A 19196-nucleotide genomic window follows, 5' to 3' on the forward strand; every position below is an offset into this window, starting at 1 on the left:
TCCACCCCCCCCCCCTTGCTCAGTTGTTTTGTTTCTTAAATTCCACACATGAGTGAGATCATGTTATTTGTCTTTCACTGAATGACTTATTTCATTTAGCCTGGTACTGTCTAGCTCCATCCATGTTGTTGCAAATGGCAAGATTTCATTCTTTTTGTGGCTGAATAATATTCCGTTGTAAATATATGACACATCTTTATCCATTCATCAATTGATTGACATTTGGTCTCCTTCCATAGTTTGGCTATTGTAAATAATGATACAATAAACATAGGGGTGCAGGTATCCCTTTGAATTAGTGTTTTTGTATTAGGGGGTAAATGCTTACTAGTGCAATTGCTGGATCATAGGATTTTAAGTTTTTGAGGAACATCCATACTGTTTTCCACAATGGCTGCACCAGTTTGCAACCCCACTAACAGTGCATGAGGGTTCCTTTTCTCCATATTCTTGCCAACACCTGTTGTTTCTTGTGTTTTGGTTTTAGCCATTCTGACCAGTATAAGGTGATATCCCAGTGTGGTTTTGATTTTCATTTCCCTGATGATGAGTGATGTTTAGAATCTTTCCATGAGTCCGTTGGCCATCTGTATGTCTTCTCTCGGAGAAATGTCTGTTTACGTCTTCTGCCCATTTTTAAACTGGATTGTTTGCATTTTGGGTGTTGGGTTTTATAAGTTCTTTACATATTTTGCATTAAAACCCTTTGTTGGATATGTCATTTGCAAATACTTTCTCCCATCTTATAGGTTGCTTTTTAGTTTTGTTGATTGTTTCCTTCCCTGTGCAGAAGGTTTTTAATTTGCTATAGTTTTTAATGTTTATTTGAGAGAGAGAGAGAGCGAGAGAGAGAGAGCGAGCATGAGAAGGGGAGGGGCAAAGAGAGAGGGAGACACAGAATCTGAAGTAGGCTCGGGGCTCTGAGCTGTCAGCACAGAGCATGACGTGGAGCTCAAACTCACAAACTGTGAGATCATGACCTGAGCTGAAATCAGATGCTTAACTGACTGAGCCACCCAGGCATCCCTATAGTTCTCTTTTTTTGTGGTGTCCTTATCTGGCTTTGGTATTAAGGTAATGCTGGCCTCATAAAATGAATTTGGAAGGTTTCCTTTCTCTTTTCCTTTTTTTTTTTTAATGTTTATTTTTGAGAGACAGTGCATGCACACACAAGCAGGGGAGGGGAAGAGAGAGTGGGAGACAGGATCTGAAGCAGGCTCCACACTGACAGCAGACATCCTGATGCGGGGCTCAAACTAACCCCAAGATCATGACCTGAGCCAAAATCAGACACTCAACCAGCTAAGCCACCGAGGTGTCCCTCTTTTTTACTCCTTGGAATAGTTTGAGAAAAGAGGTACTAAGTCTTCTTTAAATGTTTGGTAGAATTTGCCTGTGAAGCCATCTGGTCCTGGACTTTTGGATGTTGAAAGTTTTTTGATAATTGATTCAATTTCTTTGCTGGAAATTGGTCTGTTCAAATTTTCTATTTTCTGTTTCAGTTTTGGTAAGTTGTGTGTTTCTAGGAATTTACACATTTCTTCTAGGTTGTCCAATTTGTTGGCATATAGTTTTTCAAAATATTCTATTAAAATTGTTTGTATTTCTGTGGGTTTTGTTGCTATTTCTCTTCTCTCGTTTGTAATTTTATTTATTTGGGTCCTTTCTCTTTTTTTCTTAATAAGCCTGGCTAGAGGTTTATCAATTTTATTGATTTTTTTTTCCCAAAGAACCAGCTCCTGGTTTCATTGATCTCTTCTATTGATTTTTGTTGTTTTTTGTTTATTTTTTATTTTGTGTGTGTGTGTGTGTGTGTATGTGTGTGTGTGTGTTAGGTTCTATATCATTTATTTCTTCTCTAATCTTTATTACTTCCTTCCTTCTGCTGGTTTTAGCAGCAAAAGGTGTTCTGCTTTTTCTAGCTCCTTTAGGTCTAAGGTTAGGTTGTTTGAGATTTTTCTTCCTTGTTGAGGTAGGCCTATATTGCTATAAACTTTCCTCTTAGCCACTTTTGCTGCATCCCAAAGTTTTTGAACTGTTGTGTTTTCATCTTCATTTGTTTCCATGTACTTTTTTTATTTCTTCTTTTATTTCTTGGTTGACCCGTTCCTTGTTTAGTAGCATGTTATTTAACCTCCATGTATTTGTGGTCTTGCCAGATTTTTTCTTGTGGTTGACTTCAAGTTTCATAGCATTGTGGTCAAAAAAGATGCATGGTATGACTTTGTTCTTTTTGAATTTGTTGATGCTTGTTTTGTGGCCTGATACATAATCTGTTCTGGACAATGTTCCATGTACACTTGAAAAGAATGTGTATTCTGCTGTTATAGGATGGAATGTCCTGAATGTATCTGTTAAATCCACCTGGTCCACTGTGTCATTCAAAGCCACGGTTTCCTTGTTGATTTTCTGTTTAGATAATATGTCCATTGATGTAAATGGGGTGTTAAAATCCCCTATTATATTATTAATGATTAATTCCTTTATGTTGGTTATTAACCGTTTTGCATATTTGGGTGCTCCCAAGTTGGATGCAAAAATAATTTATTGTTATATCTTCTTGTTGGATTGTCACCTTTATTATCATATAGTGTCCTTCTTTGTCTCTTGTTACTGTCTTTATTTCAAAGTCTCTCTTGCTGTTAAAAATATTGCTACTCTGGTTTTCTTTTGACATTCATTTGCATGATAGACATTTCTTCATTCCCTCACTTTCAACCTGCAGGTGTCTATAGGTCTAAAATGAGTCTCTTGTAGGCAGCATACAGAGGGGCCTTGTTTTTTTATCCATTCTGTCACCTATGTGTTTTGATTGGAGGATTTAGTCTATTTACGCTTAAAGTAATTATTGATAGACCTGTATTTATTGTCAATTTATTACTTATTTTGTGTGGTTTTTTTTCTGAAGATTTTCTATGATCCTTTCTTAACTTTCATGATTTTCTGGTTTTCTTTAGTAATATATTTGGATTTATTTCTCTTTATTCTTTGCATATCGATTAGTGGTTTTCGATTTGTGGTCACCATTGGGTTTGTATATAACCTCTTCTGCATATAGCAGTGTATATTAAGTTGATGGTCATTTCAGTTTGAACCCATTCTTTACTCCTGTTCTCCTCACATTTTAGATATATAGTGTCTATTTTACATCCTTTTGAGTTCCTTGACTGATTTTTTACAGAAATATTCTTTTTTACTGTTTTGTGTTTCCTACCTTTATACTGTCACTTCAAGTCTCTCCTTTCCACTCAAAGAGCCCCTTTAATATTTTTGTCTATGGTGTAAGAGAGCAGTCCACTTCATTCTTTTGCACATAGCTGTCCAGTTGTCCTAACACCATTTGTGCAAGCTACTTTTTCCCATTTCATATTCCTTCCTCCTCTATTTTTTACTTTATTTTATTTTATTTTATTTAAAAAAATTTTTTTAACGTTTATTATTGAGAGATAGAGAGAGACAGAGCATGAGCATGGGAGGGACAGAGAGAGGGGGAGACCCAGAATCGGAAGCAGGCTCCAGGCTCTGAGCTATCAGCACAGAGCCTGACGCGGGGCTTGAACTCACAAACTGTGAGATCGTGACCTGAGCCGAAGTCAGACGCTTAACCGACTGAGCTACCCAGGCGCCCCATCTTCCTCTATCTTTTTAACCATGGTTTTATTTCCCACCCTTTTCCAAAAGATCTCAATGTGACCAGGAGTGCAAAGGAATGGGAATATTCCAGAGCTGCTTTAAGAGAGACAAACCTATAGCTTTCAAAGAAACGTCTATTTCTTGTTGTGTTCCCTATGTCATACAACAGCCCTGTGAAACTGAATTAGGAAATTCATAGTCTTAAAAAAAAAAGTGCTCTCTAGAAACCCTCTGTCATCCTTTACAACCTAACCAATCCCTTTTGGTATTAATGTGTTTCTATGAATTCTGACCTTTCTGGTAATCAACATGGATATGCCATATCCTGGAAACAGACTGGAAATGTTGTTTGACCTGTGGATTAGGCTGCAATGACAGTGTGGTCTGTCAGTCCACTAAACACAGCTACCTGTAGAAAATGAACCCCCAAGTAGCTATATCTTCTCTCCTAGTGAACACAGAACTGTCTCATTTCTGAGCGAAAGCACAGCAGAAAAGGAAGACTTGCATGCCGCTTCTCAGGCCGTATCCTTATTTCCATGTCACTCCAGTCGACAATTCCCAGGACAACACAATCCACTATCTTGACAAGCAAATAAAAAGATACAAGAAATAAAGAAATAATCCTTCTCAGTATCTTTTCTCAAGGTCTTTCTCCCAGAACAACTTTCTTCTCTCCAGAAGCCAGCTCCAAGGCCCTGGTTCATTGGCAGTATGTATTTTCAGGTGGCAAAAAATGTGAAAAGGAATCATGCTGAACTTAGCTTCCCCAAAACTGAATTCAACTCGATGTCAAACTCCTACTAGGGCTGGTAATTAGAGAATTACATCTGTAGTTAGAGAATCTGTAGTTAGAGAAAAGAGACAGCTGTAAAAACCATCTTCTCACCCAAAGATAATTTGGGAAAGGTCATTTTATTACATGATTTATTTATATTCTTTCTCCACGGTACACAGAGCTCTGATGGGTACACAGAGCTGAGAGGAGGAGAAACATTGAAAGAAACCCTTAAGGCCCACCAGTGGTAGGCATCTTATGGGCCAAGGAGATGTCTGGGGTATATCCTTTAACTAAAATAGCCTTCAAGTCAATGCAGTCCTTCTGTGTCAGTCAAATGAAAAGGAAAGTTCTACCATAAGACCCATGTTCTCCCCAATTGTCTGAGGCATCATCAGTAAGAAAATGATTAGCAGATCTTGCTTTTATAGTCACCAAGAACAATCAAGATAGTTTTCCCCTCTGAAAGGAAAAAAATGTCAAGTTAATCAAATTTCCAATGGTTCATCTTCTTTACACATTGTATTGGCATGTTAACGGGCATAAATTTTCTCTTCTGGATTTCTTTGCCTGGAGAAGCATGTGATAATTACATTCTAAACAGACCTACATAGTTAATATGGAAAGCTGAATATCTCTTTAAATGCAAACAGATGGGCAGTTTTGTTTATCTTCACTTGGCTCTATGACTGTGTCCTAAACACGCAGGCAGGATTTTTTAATACCAAGTTTATAATGGTGACAAGTAGGATTTACTGGAGAAATACTTTTTGACCATATATTTGATTTAACCTCCCCCTGAAATGGAGTCCAAGCTAAACGTTTCTGGGTTTTGTATTTTTGTTTTCTGTTTAAGCATTACTCCTCTCTGTTTATTGCCGGCATGTCCCAGACGCTGGGGTCAGGTGTTTGAAAATGAGAACCAAATAGTTTTTATTCTTGCCCTCAGAGTGTAGCCAGTACTGTGGCTTTGTTAAGCTTCTTGTTTCCCTTGCTAAAAAGTACTTTAAAGAAATGCAGCGAAAGAGCCGAAGAGATGGCGAAGGTAAAGAATGTGACTTACTTTCCATGATTTCCTTCAACCCAACCAGTTAGGCATTCCTGTTTTTTGCTTTTACAAATGTTTATATAGGTAGCAACTTTCAGGATCCTCTAGCCAATTGTAAGTTTTCTGATAGGGCAGACTTTATCATCCTTTCTTCAAAACTGGCTTATGGGGGAAAGCTGTGGTGAGGATCGTATTCTCTAATAATGTCTGTGGCTGTGTTTGACTGATTTGCTTCTTAGACGATGAAGTATGATGTCTCTATGGAATTCCATTTGAGAGAGATTTAAAAATTAAACATCATGAATATTCAGTAAAGCTGCCTGGAAGTTCAGCTCTAAGTGACTTAATCACTTTCTCTGCAGTTTTCATTAAAGAAGCCATTGTTGGGGCGCCTGGGTGGCTCAGTCGGTTGAGCGGCCGACTTCGGCTCGGGTCATGATCTCGCGGTCCGTGAGTTCGAGCCCCGCGTCGGGCTCTGTGCTGACAGCTCAGAGCCTGGAGCCTGTTTCAGATTCTGTGTCTCCCTCTCTCTGACCCTCCCCCGTTCATGCTCTGTCTCTCTCTGTCTCAAAAATAAATAAACGTTAAAAAAAAAAATTAAAAAAAAAATAAAGAAGCCATTGTTGGAACTAGGCAAGGTGTTTTGTTTTGTTTTATATAGAAAACCCTTAAAGTTAATTAGCAATACTATGTGAAACATTTCCTTGAAATGTTGAATTTTAATGCCCCTCTAAATACAAGTCACCCTAGCAAGGCCACGGCCCGCTGTAGGAGCCAAGGTTATTTCTTAATGCTATCTCTCTGCTTGCATGCACATTAGTTTCCAAAGAACACAAGGCCAATACAGAATTGATCTGTACTAAGTTCATTTTGTTCTTTTTTTGTTCTGTGTTACAAAGAGAATCTCAGATTATAAAACGTCCCATTTAAAATTAAGAGGACCATCTCCAAAGTTAGAAAAGAAGTAATAATGTAGGAGAGGTAAATGTGTTCAGAAAAATTACCCAAAAGTGACATAAGGCAAAAACTTTACTATTTGCTCCTTCCAAGTTATATCAGTTGTTCTATCTAGCCCACCTTAATAGATTAAAAAAAAAACAAAAACAAACAAGATAGCAACAATCTCAAAGACTAACGGGAAAATTATTTAGATTACTGAACGTATGCATACTTTGTAAACCAAGTAAGAATGTCAAGACTGAGGCCACTACTACAGGCTCTGAGCTCTGAGTTGTCCATTGCATTAGTCAGACCACCTTTAATTGAATTAAATTAAATTAAATTAAACTTGGCCACAATGGGTCAAGTCCAAAGGCAGGAGGTCTTATACCAAGTTGTTCCCTATGGTGGGTAGTGAGATTTCCCACCTATAATCCATGCGTGACATAGCAACTAATTAAAATCCAATCAACTAGAGAAGTCACTAGTTAATGAACATTCAAGAATAATAGCACATTACATGTAGTTAGCATCTCTTAGAAGTCTCAGTACCCCAACTTTGGAAGGGAGATATTGTTATCCTCATTTTGCAAATAGGAATATAGATGCATGGAGAGGGCAAACAGCTATTTCACTGTATAGCATCCAGAGCTGGGATTGAAAGTCAAGACTGTTGTGAGCTGGGAACACCACTTAGTTTTAGTTACGGTTTCGATATGTACCGGTTGAGTAACCTCGAGGAAGTCACTTAACTTTTCTGAGCCTCAGTTTGTCCATCTTTACTAAGGAGAAAACAAGCACTAACTCACTGTTGGGAGCATTAAGGAGACCATTCACTCACTTAAAGCATTTTAGCACAGAGGCTAGCCCACAGTAAGTACTCGGTCAACCTACTCTGGACACAAAAAGAAAAATGAGATTCTAATACAAAGTTGATTTCCAAAGAGTCCTCCAATGTGTTCAAGGAGAGATATGCAAACTACTGAACGTTCAACTCAATCGCCATTCTCCACAAGGGTAAATTACAGTGGGAACTCATGTGGAAAATGATGAGTTAGAGGCATAGGGTGGCATATGAGACAAAAAGAAACATATGATGCATCATGTTTACTGTGATTAACAAGGCAAGAAGGTGAACGTACACTTCAGAAAGCTCTTGAACAACAGCAGTGAGACAATAAACCCATTTCGTCAGTCTTCAGTTAGCTTAAAAAATCAATGCTCATTCTGGTTTATATAAGTTATATATGTTTCAATAGGAAATTTTTTTTAAATACAAGGTGCTTAAAAACAACTCAAAAGTAAAATTTCAAGACTCTTTGAGAACATTCAGAATTCCCTTTTTAACTTTCCTCTTCTGGACTGTAATGATTTAGGGTGAACTTTATTTGACCTTCCAATAAAGGCTTCAGTTATTTGAGGGAACAAGAAAGATGAGAAGATGAAAGAAATCGAGTCGCCCAAGTTGCCAGGGCTGGCAAAGTGATTCCAAATTCAGAATCCTTGTGCCTTGAGCCCCTTTCAGAACAGGCTCCTGGCAAATCCAGGGCAGAACTCCAAGCTACTGGCAGGCAAGTTTCAGTACAAAGCAAGCCAAATGTAACATAACTGCTTAGATTCTGATTCTTTGGAGGTGTTAACTCCATCTATGGATTGTGAAAGTCTTTAGGATTTATCAGTGAGGGGCTTTGAATGTAAGAGAGTTGAAAATGGGCAGATACAGCCAGAAATGCATAAGCAATGCATTTTTCTTTTCCTTTTTCTTTTTAACGTTTATTTATTTTTGAGACAGAGACAGAGTGTGGGCAGGGGCCACACTGCAGGGAGGGGCAGAGAGAGAGAGGGAGACACAGAATCTGAAACAGGCTCCAGGCTCTGAGCTGTCAGAACAGAGCCTGACGCGGGGCTCAAACCCATGAACTGTGAGATCATGACCTGAGCTGAAGTCGGATGCTTAACCAACAGAGCCACCCAGGCACCCCAGCAATGCATTTTTCTATGATACAATGTATCTGTCCCCTTCTGAACAAGGTACACCAGGGACCATTAGAGGATCCCATTTTTTAAAAATCTCAATCATTTCATAAATAGCTTATCTGAAACAAATCAATACAAATCCTCCTTGCATCATTTTATCATAAAGACCATGTATTTCCTTTCTTTTTTTTTAAAGGTCACACCGGTCTATTTCCCGTATGAGAGATCTCTTTGGGAGGTTCACTGCTAACCGATTAAAACCTAATCACCTTGGTACACTAGAATTTCTTTATCAGAAGCCTTTCTTACCCATTAGGAGTACTAAAGTTTGGCATTTGAGAACAGTTCATTCTGGGCTGTCTGCAAAGAAGAAAGGGGATGAGAACCATTTTCAAGGGCTTTTCTCGTGACATTTACTCCTCAGCTCTGCAGGAGAACACGTCAGCTCTCTCAGTCCACAGCTGCCTGTACGTCCATCCTGACTGCATTGCCCAGGGACTGTGTGCTCAGTTCTCAAAGGGGCCATCAGTCTGAGAGCTGGATGGGAGCCACCAGTGGGCAACGGTCTGGAAACAGACCAGTCCCTTCCTGTTACAGCAAAAAAAGTCAAACAAGATTGATGGAGGGAAGGGTAGGAGAAACAAAAGTGTTAGGGAAAATACTCCCAAATTTGGAAATAAGGCAAAAAGAATACCACAAGCCGTTTCAAAGTCATACTAACTGTTCTAATTAGCCCCCTAAAGGTCATTTGACACTCCAGAACTGCACTAATATAGTTGCCGAGAACCACATATGGGCCCTTTAAGTTAAATCCGAATTAAAATTAAATAAAAAGCTTTTGTACCATGAAGGAAACCATCAACAAAATAAAAGGCAACCTACTGAATGGGAGAAGTTATTTGCAAATGATATTGTAATAAGGGGTTAATATCCAAAATATATAAAGAACTTCTACAACTCAACACCAAAAAAAAAAAAAACAAACAAAAAACAAAACAAAACAAAAAACAAAAAACAAAACCCTGATTAAAAATTGGTCAGAGGACCTGAATAGACATTTTTCAAAGAAGACATACAGATGGCCAACGTCTGTTGGCCATGAATGGATGCTCAACATCACAAATCATCAGAGATATGTGAATAAAAACCACAATGAGCTATTACGTCATGCCTGTCAGAATGGCTAGCATCAAAAAGAAAAGAAACAACAAATGTTGACAAAGATGTGGAGGAAAAGGAACCCTCATGCACTGTTGGTGGGAATGTAAATGAGTGCAACCATTGTGAAAAACAGCATGGTGTTTCTACCAAAAATTAAAAATAGAAATACTATATGATCTAGTAATTCCTCTGCTGGGTATTTGCCCAAAGAAAATAGAATCACGAATTTGAAAAGTTATATGCACCCTTATGTTTAGTGCAGCATTACTTACAATAGCCCTGATATGGAAGTACCCATATATTGATGGAAGTGTCCGTAAACAGATGAATGGATAAAGAAGATATGTATATGAATGATACACACACACACACACACACACACACACACACACAATGGTAGGAATGAGATCTTACCATTTGCAACAACACAGATGGAACTAGAGGGTATTATGCTAAGTGAAACAAGTTAAAGAAAGACAAATACTGTACGATTTCACTTATATGTAGAATCTAAAACACAACACAAATGAACAAGGAAACAAAAAAGCCAAACAGTCGTAAATACAGAGAACAAACTGGTGGTTGCCAATGGGGAGGCAGGTGTGTCTGTGGGCAAAATAGATAAGAGAATAAAGATGTAAAAACTTCCAAATATAAAATAAATAAGTCACAGAGTTGAAAAGGACGGCATAGGGGCGCCTGGGTGGCGCAGTCGGTTAAGCGTCCGACTTCAGCCAGGTCACGATCTCGCGGTCCGTGAGTTCGAGCCCCGCGTCGGGCTCTGGGCTGATGGCTCGGAGCCTGGAGCCTGTTTCCGATTCTGTGTTTCCCTCTCTCTCTGCCCCTCCCCCGTTCATGCTCTGTCTCTCTCTGTCCCAAAAAAAATAAATTAAAAAAAAAAACAAAAAAACAAAAAAAAAACAAAAAAAACGTTGAAAAGGACGGCATAGGGAATAGAGTCAATAATATTGTAATAATGTTGTATGATGACAGACAGTGACTACATTTACCGTAAACACTGAGTGATGTAGAGAACTGTCTAATCAATATATGGTGCATCTTAAACTAATCTAATATTGTATGTCAACTATACTTCAATAAATAGCTCAATAAAATTAAAAAGTCGGTTCTTCAGTTATTCTAACCACATTTCAAGAGTTCAATGGCTACAAGAGGCTAGTGGCTGCATACTGAACTGTGCAGATAAAGAACATTTCCATCATTGCAGAAAGTTCTATTGGGTAGCTGTTCTAAGGAAAGGTAAATTTGTGTTAAAATTTACTATTAATTAGAGCTTAGACCATAAAGTTAGATGTCAACTGGTAGAAAATTGATAAGTTGCAAAGACTTTTTGTTTCTTAAAGATGCAAATAATTTTTGGCCAGAAGATAACTCCACAAGTTCTGGTTTTATTACCCTGAAGGAAATTAATCAGTTTTGTATACACATTAGTTATTTTGTTCCAGCATTGTTTAACTGAATAAATATGTATCAGTCTCTTACATCCTCCTTTTGAACCAGTTTTGTCTTCCTGCTGTGTCTCTTGGTTACTGAATTAGAGAAATCCTTAACATATGCCCATTATATATTTTGGAGTATTATATTTCTAACTTTTAGAGAACTGTAACAAAGGGATTGAACAGATGCACCTAGTGAGAATTTGATTTAAATAGGGTCTAAATTAAATATGGGGCAGATTGTTCTCTTGGCAAAATTTATGTAAGTGCTTCTCAGCTTTTCCAACAATACAGTAGCACAGCAGAGAGATTAGAGTCTACGCTTTGAGGATCTTTGTCAAGGTCCATAGAGGTCACTGCCAGGATAATACACAGGAAGGAAGTAGAAGCAAAATAGAAGAGAAAAAGCTGAGGAAGATTGAAACTTTCCCCCTTTTTTATTTTGTGTAATATGGCATGGTTTTATTTTTTAATTAATGAGTACACAGAACTACATAATTACAAATAAACATTAAAAAATGCATAAGCAGGGAGGCAATTTATCATTAAATCAGCACTCTACCACTTACTAGTGTGTCCTTAGGCAAGTGATCTAATTTCTCTGAGCCTTGGTTTACTCATCTGTGAAATGGAAATAATAACAAGTAGATCATAGGACCGGTGTGATGATCAGATTAGACGAATTGTGACACAGAGTTAGGACTCAATAAACGTTAGCTAGAATTATTATCACCCCTGGCAGTCCAGGAACATTCCTTAGAGTTACCGAGAAAGCAAAATCTAATACCTCTCATCTGATTTTGAAAATTCATGGGAATACTGCTGCCTCATCCATAATATATTTCCTTTTAATTCGATCATAATTTCATCTCACATTCTTGAGTAAAGATACTTCACTTTGATCTTGACTTTACCTGTTCTTGGTGAGCTCAGTGTATCATTAGGAGGATGCATACCCCGGATGGCAAAACATGGCATCTATGGTAGACAATAGTTTCCCTGAAGACTGGTAGGAAAAACCGTTATACCTAATTTTAGTGGACTTTGAGAAATCAAGAGTGTCAGAGGAAAGGTACAAGTACACAAATATACACATGCCCCTACCACCACCAATAGCACTACCCGAACAATGCCCAAACAACCCAAAACTTATTAGAACTTGCAATTTGGACAATTATTTTTGGTGAAGGAAAAGAAGAAAGAACAAAGACGTCACATATGACATGTCACACCAACCTCCCTCCACCCCGTGCCCCAACCCCGTCCTTACTTATTTCATTTTCTCTTCCTCGTAGTTGAATACGTAGATTTGCAGAAATTTACGTTCCAGAATAGAGAGAAGCCCAGAGAAGCAAAGCTCATAAGCAAGTGTGTTGGCAACAAAGAACCAATCTTAAGAAGGTGGGAACCCAAAGTAGCCCAGACAATCTCCCTGGGAGAATGGAAATTCCTCCTCCTCAGCCCCGAAGGAGGCTAACCCAGGTTCTGTTGCCCTGCCTGTGGCAGATGGTGAGATGATGAGATGGTTATGGGTGCCCGTGGATTCCTCAAAGGGAAGTTAGGAGAGAAGGAAAGATAGATACTAAGTCTTTTGATCTCATGACAATTAATGGTGAAGATGTTTGTCGCAAGGATTAAGCAAAAAGGAGTTTTTGCTAAAAGAGACCCCTTGTTCACATTTATCCAATGCCCTTAAAGGATTATTTAATATATTTTTATTAATATTCACTACTTATAAAATTGATATTTAATATTATTATTTAAACAATCGTTTCCTTTGGACTTAAATAGGCTTTAGCTGTAAGTGCCCTATAAGTGGTTTCTGCCCCCCTGCAGCGTATTACCTTGAGTAACTTTCAGGGACGGTCAATCCTCACTTCCTAGGTATCTTTGTGAACTTAGTAGAGTTAGTGAACTTAGTAGTAGGTGCTTAGTAGAGTACATGAGGGCGTGGAAAGCCAGTAAGCATTAGCTCCCATTGTGATCACTACTGAACTAACTCTGGGGTCACCCTAAGAAGGCTAACTCTTACTATTTCTTAAACTTAACTAAGGAAAAGCCAGTTGTGCCGTTTATCAGGATCCTGGCAATAAAAAGGATGCACCCCCAACCCTGAGGTTGGTTGTAATGAGAAGGTGCTCATGATGGGAGGTGTGGATACAGAGAAACAAGAGGTGGCAAGGCACTAAAAGACTAGCAAAACTAAGTAGTTATGACTGTTTTTTTATGGCCTGAATGCTGCATGCCCCCAAATGCATACGTTAAAACCCTAACTCTCAACAATGGTATTAGGAGGTGGGGCCTTTAGGAGGTAATTGGGTCACAAAGGTGGGAGCTTTCATGAGTGGGATGGCTGCCTTTCTAAAAAAAATTTTTTAATGTTTATTTTTGAAGGAGAGACATAGCATGAGTGCAGGAAGGGCAGAGAGCGAGAGGGAGACACAGAATCTGAGCTGTCAGCACAGTGCCCAACGCGGGCCCAAACTCACAAACCGCTAGATCATGACCTCAGCCGAAGTTGGACACTTAACTGACTGAGTCACCCAGGCGCCCCATGGGATTGCTGCCTTTCTAAGAGGAGACAGGAGAACTTATTTCTCTCTCCACTCTCTGCCCTAGGAGGATGCAAAGAAAAGAGGTCCATCTGCAAACCAGGAAGTATTCCCTCACCAGACGCCAGATCTGCCAGTGCCTTGATCTTGGATTTCCCAACCTCCAGAGCTGTGGGAAAATAAATTTCTTACTTAGGATGTTTAGGCCATCCAGTCTATGGTAATTTGTTAGAGCAGTCCAAGCTGACTAAGACAACTGTCCTTTGGGCTGAAGAGATAAGTGGTAGCCTTAGTCACTGCCAGGGGGGAAATGACAAAACACTAAGGGAGGAGGGAAGACATACCCCGACTTCTTTCTTTCCTGCCCCCTGACTTCCTTGTCGGTATCACTCTCTAGCCGAACCCAACTTGAACCTAGCTGGCCAAGGAGCCCCAGCTGCAGCCTAGAGGCGGCCCACTGTGCCAGAGATGGGGAAACAAGGATGTAGGGGGAAGAGAGACAGTGAATAACCATGTTCTAAGACTGCAGTCACATACATGGTTAATTTTCCTCTTCATTCCTGATGGTTGAAATTCACTTTCTAGAAGAGGCCCACCCTAGCCTTCTGTCCCTAGCTCTGGCAACTTCCTTCTCTTCATTAGTAAATGCTGCCATTAAAACAACAACCTAAGCAAGTCAGAGGATGTACAAAGACAACTTGTGCTACTTAATTTCAAAGCGCCAGCTCTTTGAACAGCATTAAAGTCTGTTTCTCATAGAGGGCAAATTAGTTAATTTCAAATGTGCTCTGTGAATATCAAGAGACCACCCAAATGTTTACTTATTTTAGGCCCGTCCTCTTAGTAGGTTAAAAGAATCCATTTGCTCTGAGAGAAAGAAGGGGTTGGCATTCATGCATATAAATTGTCTAAATTAAGGGTCAGCTCTATATTAAAACAACATTAATTATTCATTTAGCAGAGGAGAAAAATTTACCTATCACAGAAAACCCTTAGGGTGACATTCTTTTCTACAAACCCGCTTCTAACCAAATAACATCTCAAATACTCCTCTTATTCAACCTCGCTTCCTGGAAATGAGAAAAGGCATGGAAAGAAAAACAACTCAGTGCTTTATAGTCGCACCGTGTCTTAGGGGTTGGTATATGCAAGTTCATTTACACCAGGAGCTTAGATCCAGAATTCCAGAGCTGAAGAAATGTGCACTGAAAAATCCCTTGACTGTTACTCTCTAATAAAGCTCAAACTTTGGAAAAAATCAGTGGGGTCTGTTCCAGGCCTGGGATTCTGGGGACTAGCAGAGGAGGACCCCAGAGGAGGTGTCTAACACCTGGCTGAGTTACAAGTCCCCCTTCCTCTCTCTGCCCCCACTCCCCCAGGGACTTTCTGGAAGCAGAACAATCATTGTCCAAACTCAACTCACAGTTGTCCACCAAGAAAACAGTCTCTTTTTCTGCCAACGGGAATGTTTTAGATTTGCAACAGCAGACTGAAGGCCAGTCCTAGGGACTTGAGGAAGAAGAGTATCCAAAGAACACATTTTTATTTGCTAGAAAACAAGTACCTTGTTTATCATAACTAAGTCAGGGATCTGTATCTTTCTACTCTTTTTTTTATTGTTTATTTATTTTTGAGAGAGACAGAGACAGAGACAGAGAGAGCACGAGCGGGGGAGGGGCAGAGAGAGGGAGACACAGAATCTGAAGCAAGCAAGCTCCAGGCTCTGAGCTGCCAGCACAAAGCCCGATGTGGGGCTCGAACCCACAAACTGTGAGATCACGACCTGAGCCGAAGTCAGACGCTCAACCAACTGAGCCACCCAGGCGCTCCTCTTTCTAGTCTTGATCTGGATAAATTCACTTTGCCCCTGCTCTCAAAATAGCTATGGACTCCTACCAATGGCTTAAAGAATTTTTCTTGTTGTTCTGGTTTTGATGAATCAAACAGCTTAAGGTGTAGCCTGTTTTTGAGAGTTCCTGTGTTATGAACTTGACATTGCTGAAAGCCAGGGTTGTTAAAATTTTCAGAGTAGGAGCATCTACCTGGAATCACCATAGAAGCCTTGGGGAAGGCTACCAACATACAAAGATCTTCCCTCTTTGCTTGCTTGCATGGTCTGAAATTCAACCTTTAGAAGTGATTTCTTTGGATCTTTCATTGTCTTGTTTTCTAGAAGACTCATATTCAAATGCAAATACCACTAAGAAAGATACTGTTGAAGCTGTTGAGACCCTTGGCAGTTTGGGAAAAGTGGTATAGGGCACCAAGGCATTCCCTTTGGCTTGAAAAGAGGGCGTTGAAAAGGTGCTAAAAATGCACCTTCTTCAGAACTTTTTTGAAGTTTTTTTCACCACGGCACAAAGTTCTTTCAAAAGACAGGCTTTAGGTTCAGAAGTTCCTGCTTATTAGCAATGTGGCCTTTGGCAAATCTCTTAAAACTTCTAGGCCTCAGTTTCACCATCAATGAAATGGGCCAATAACATTCTATTAAGTATTTTTGTGGGTCTCACATGAGATAACTCATATCAAGTTACTAACATGGCACTTAGAACATAGTAGGTGTTCAGTAAGTGGAAAATGGTGATGACAATCGCATCTGCTCCCTACAAACAGATGAATCAGGAAAAAACATTTAAATGTGTACAGAGTAGGGAAAAATAAGGAAGAAGCAGATGGTCGGAACATTTCAATGGCAGCTGGCTCTCTGTTTCACTCATGCATTGCCTCTGTCTCTTGCTGGGAAGAGGGAGGTTTTATAAAGGAACTGTCACTGCTTTCCGTAGAGCTGATTTGACTCAGAGAGAAGGAGACACAGGGGAAACCATAAATAGATGCAGCTGTCTGATTCCTCAGGTCCATCCCTGGGAGAATATTTACTCAGCTCCAAGGAAACAGTTTTATTTGGCAGATTATGGTTTTAAAGTTTTTTTGCATCTGAATGCTAACATTTCCTCTCTCTCCAACTAACTGCTTTCTAACCTTTATAATGTGGCCTTGTAAATAACCTTTTCTGCGGCTACCAGCCCGCTTGAAATTTAACTAGCCAGATGTAAGCCTATCTCACACTATATCGCCTCCTATAGTGATGCAACAATAGTCAGGGAAGACAGGGCAAAACAAAACAGAACAGGACGTAATGGATTGGGGGTCCAATTGAGGCATGCGGGTTTTAGTTTGATGATAATCCTAATATGCTCAGTAAATGAGTTTGCAATGGAAGGAAAATGGCGTGGATAAAGGTTTAGTCCTCATGAAGAGGTCTCGAAAACCATTCTGCTAATTTTAAGTGATGGGAATCACTTCAAGGGCACATTTTCTTTGTGTATCAACCCGATGGCCTGATCTTCTGGTGGTATGTTTATCATCCTAAAAAAGAAAACCCGTTTCATTGAACAAGTAATGCATGTTTCCATGGGCATATGTGAAATCATCTAGGGAGAAACAGGTGCAGAACTGAGCTCTGATGTTCACCAGTCTGCCAGCTCTGCAGTTCCCAGTGGGCACTGGGGCTTTCTGAATGTCCTGCCATTTTTCAGTTAGTCAAGTTCCAGCTTGTAGGGACAATGCCCTTCTTTCAAGCTGAACACAGCACTTTGTCAATTAGCCCCTGATGCAACACCCTGGGGTTGTTATGTCTCAAAGGCTGTCTGGAAAGGGTTCTAGAGGCTTCAGTTCCAGAACGTGAGACTGCACCGTGGGCATCCTCATATCCATTTCCTCCTATCCATCTCTGTGTGAATTTTAAGATGCACCTATAGGTTCCTCTCCACTCAAATGCAAATGAAGATATTCTTGGCTCCTTACAGTCATCAAATATTCCCAGACATGTTAGAAATCCCTTTAGGCTCTCCTAAGATTCCAAAGGATATGGATCTGCAGGGCTGCTAATTGCCATATCTGTATCCCCTGGGGATGGCAATTCCGTATGTGCTCTCTAGACAAAGACCAGCAACTTTCTAGCCAATAAACCACCCCCCCGCCCCTTGGTCAGATGCTACTAATAATATTGCCAGTCTCCATTCTTCCTCCCAATCCTAGTAATGAAATAAAAAAAAAAAAAAACAAGTAAATGTTACATCTTAGAAGAGGTTGGAAGTTGCTTAAAAACAGGTAGACTATTTTGCTCTCATTATCCCGAATCCTTATTAATAGCACCTCCTTCACTCTCACAAACTGTCACAATTTCAGTGGTAAAAAAATGTGATTGCCATGTGTTCAGAGATTACTTGAGAAACCAAAATATTCCCCCATATTAGCGAAGGCAAGGGCTTGGCTGTTATAACAAAGAAACCTCTAAAATACAGTCGTTGAAAGAATAGAGAGATTTCTGTGCCATCTAACAGTCCCGAGACAAAGTGTCCAGGATGGCAGATTCTGTTCCCCAACAGGATCATTGAGGAACCAAAGTTCCTTCCCTGTTGTTGTTCCGCCATATCTTAGAAGGTTGAATTTGAAGTCAAATTAAATTCTCCATATTTGAATCTGAGTAGTAGTGGGGGTTGGAGCTAGTGGGGGTTGGAGTGAAGGGGAGGAGGGGGGAGGGAGTGCAAAGGGGAGGATGCCCAAAGATCAAAGGCCTAGGAGTAAAGGCAGCACACCTTACTCCTGCTCCCATTTCTGTTTGGAAGAGCCTAGTTACACAGCTTAGGGTCACCCAGCTAGTTGAGTGGTGGAAACTGGATTTGAACCCAGGTATCTCAAGCTCGTGGTCTTTGAGAAAAAGACACAAACAAATAATTACATTACACATAAATAAACACATCTATAATAAATTATATAATAGAAAACAGGTGCCAATAAAATACATTGGAATCTGAGAAAAGTGTGCCTAACCCTTTTCCCCCCACATGATCATGGAAGTCTCCAGGGTGGGCCTAAAACTCTGTGTCTTAACATATGAGCAGGTGATCTCTAAGCAGCCAAGAAGGTAGAAAGGCTAGAACGTCAACCATCACGGAGACAGGGATTGGGTCAGTTTTGTTGTCTTCTGCCTCTGAAACACCTGAAACGGTATCTTGTATACAGTAGGCACCTAATAAATAGTTCTGCTATGAACAATGGAATTTCAGGCAAAGTGCACAGCAGGTATAAGGGCTAGGCACCTGGCTTGCATTGAGTCTCTTTGACTAATACACGGCCAGTCTTTCAGGTTCAAGAGACATTTTCCAGCTGCTTCTTTTTTAGAAAGCTTTTTCTTTTAATTTTTTTTTTTTAACATTTATTCATTGTTGAGAGACAGGGAAATAGGATGTGAGCAGGGGAGGGGCAGAGAGAGAGAGGGAGACACAGAATCCGAAGCAGGCTCCAGGCTCTGAGCTGTCAGCACTGAGTCTGATGCAGGCCTCAAACCCACGAACCATGAGATCATGACCTGAGCTGAAGTCAGACGCCTAACTGACTGAGCCATCCAGGTGCCCCAAGAGACATTTTCCAGCTGCTTCTCATGGAAACCCTTGCAGAAATCTTGACATGATTTTTAAATTTCAACTGTCCAATGGCCAGGTCCTGTACCCTGAGCCCTGGGATTCAAGAGCCTTTCTAACAATCCCCTTTTGATAAGCCTGGCTTTGGCCTCTGTGGGCTGCCCCGAGGTGCAAACAAAACAGAGATGTGAAACTTGGGAGGCAGGCTTCTATTGCAGTGTTCTGCCA

At 40.0% G+C, this 19196-nt stretch overlaps 1 protein-coding gene and 1 non-coding gene across 5 annotated transcripts in view; one reads left to right on the plus strand and one right to left on the minus strand.

Moving 5' to 3' along the window:
* The window catches only part of LOC125930695 (uncharacterized), a 220685-nt gene that overhangs the window by 193749 nt on the left and 7740 nt on the right, over positions 1 to 19196 (plus strand). For 2 of the 4 annotated variants that reach the window (XM_049642671.1, XM_049642675.1), the window contains one exon: positions 13613 to 14888. The exons of 1 other annotated variant lie outside the window; for it this stretch is intronic. In XM_049642671.1, the coding sequence (XP_049498628.1) occupies positions 13613 to 13769 (157 nt within the window). In that variant the 3' untranslated portion in view covers positions 13770 to 14888. Of the gene's footprint in view, positions 1 to 5821; positions 6740 to 13612; positions 14889 to 19196 lie in introns of those variants that run through there. One more of the 4 variants, XM_049642676.1, reaches the window with a different exon arrangement.
* On the minus strand, positions 15286 to 15370 carry TRNAR-UCG (transfer RNA arginine (anticodon UCG)). The gene has a single exon. It is a non-coding gene; the product is annotated as a tRNA-Arg (tRNA).

Source organism: Panthera uncia, chromosome A2, assembly GCF_023721935.1.
Source record: "Panthera uncia isolate 11264 chromosome A2, Puncia_PCG_1.0, whole genome shotgun sequence".
NCBI classification, from domain to species: Eukaryota; Metazoa; Chordata; class Mammalia; order Carnivora; family Felidae; genus Panthera; species Panthera uncia.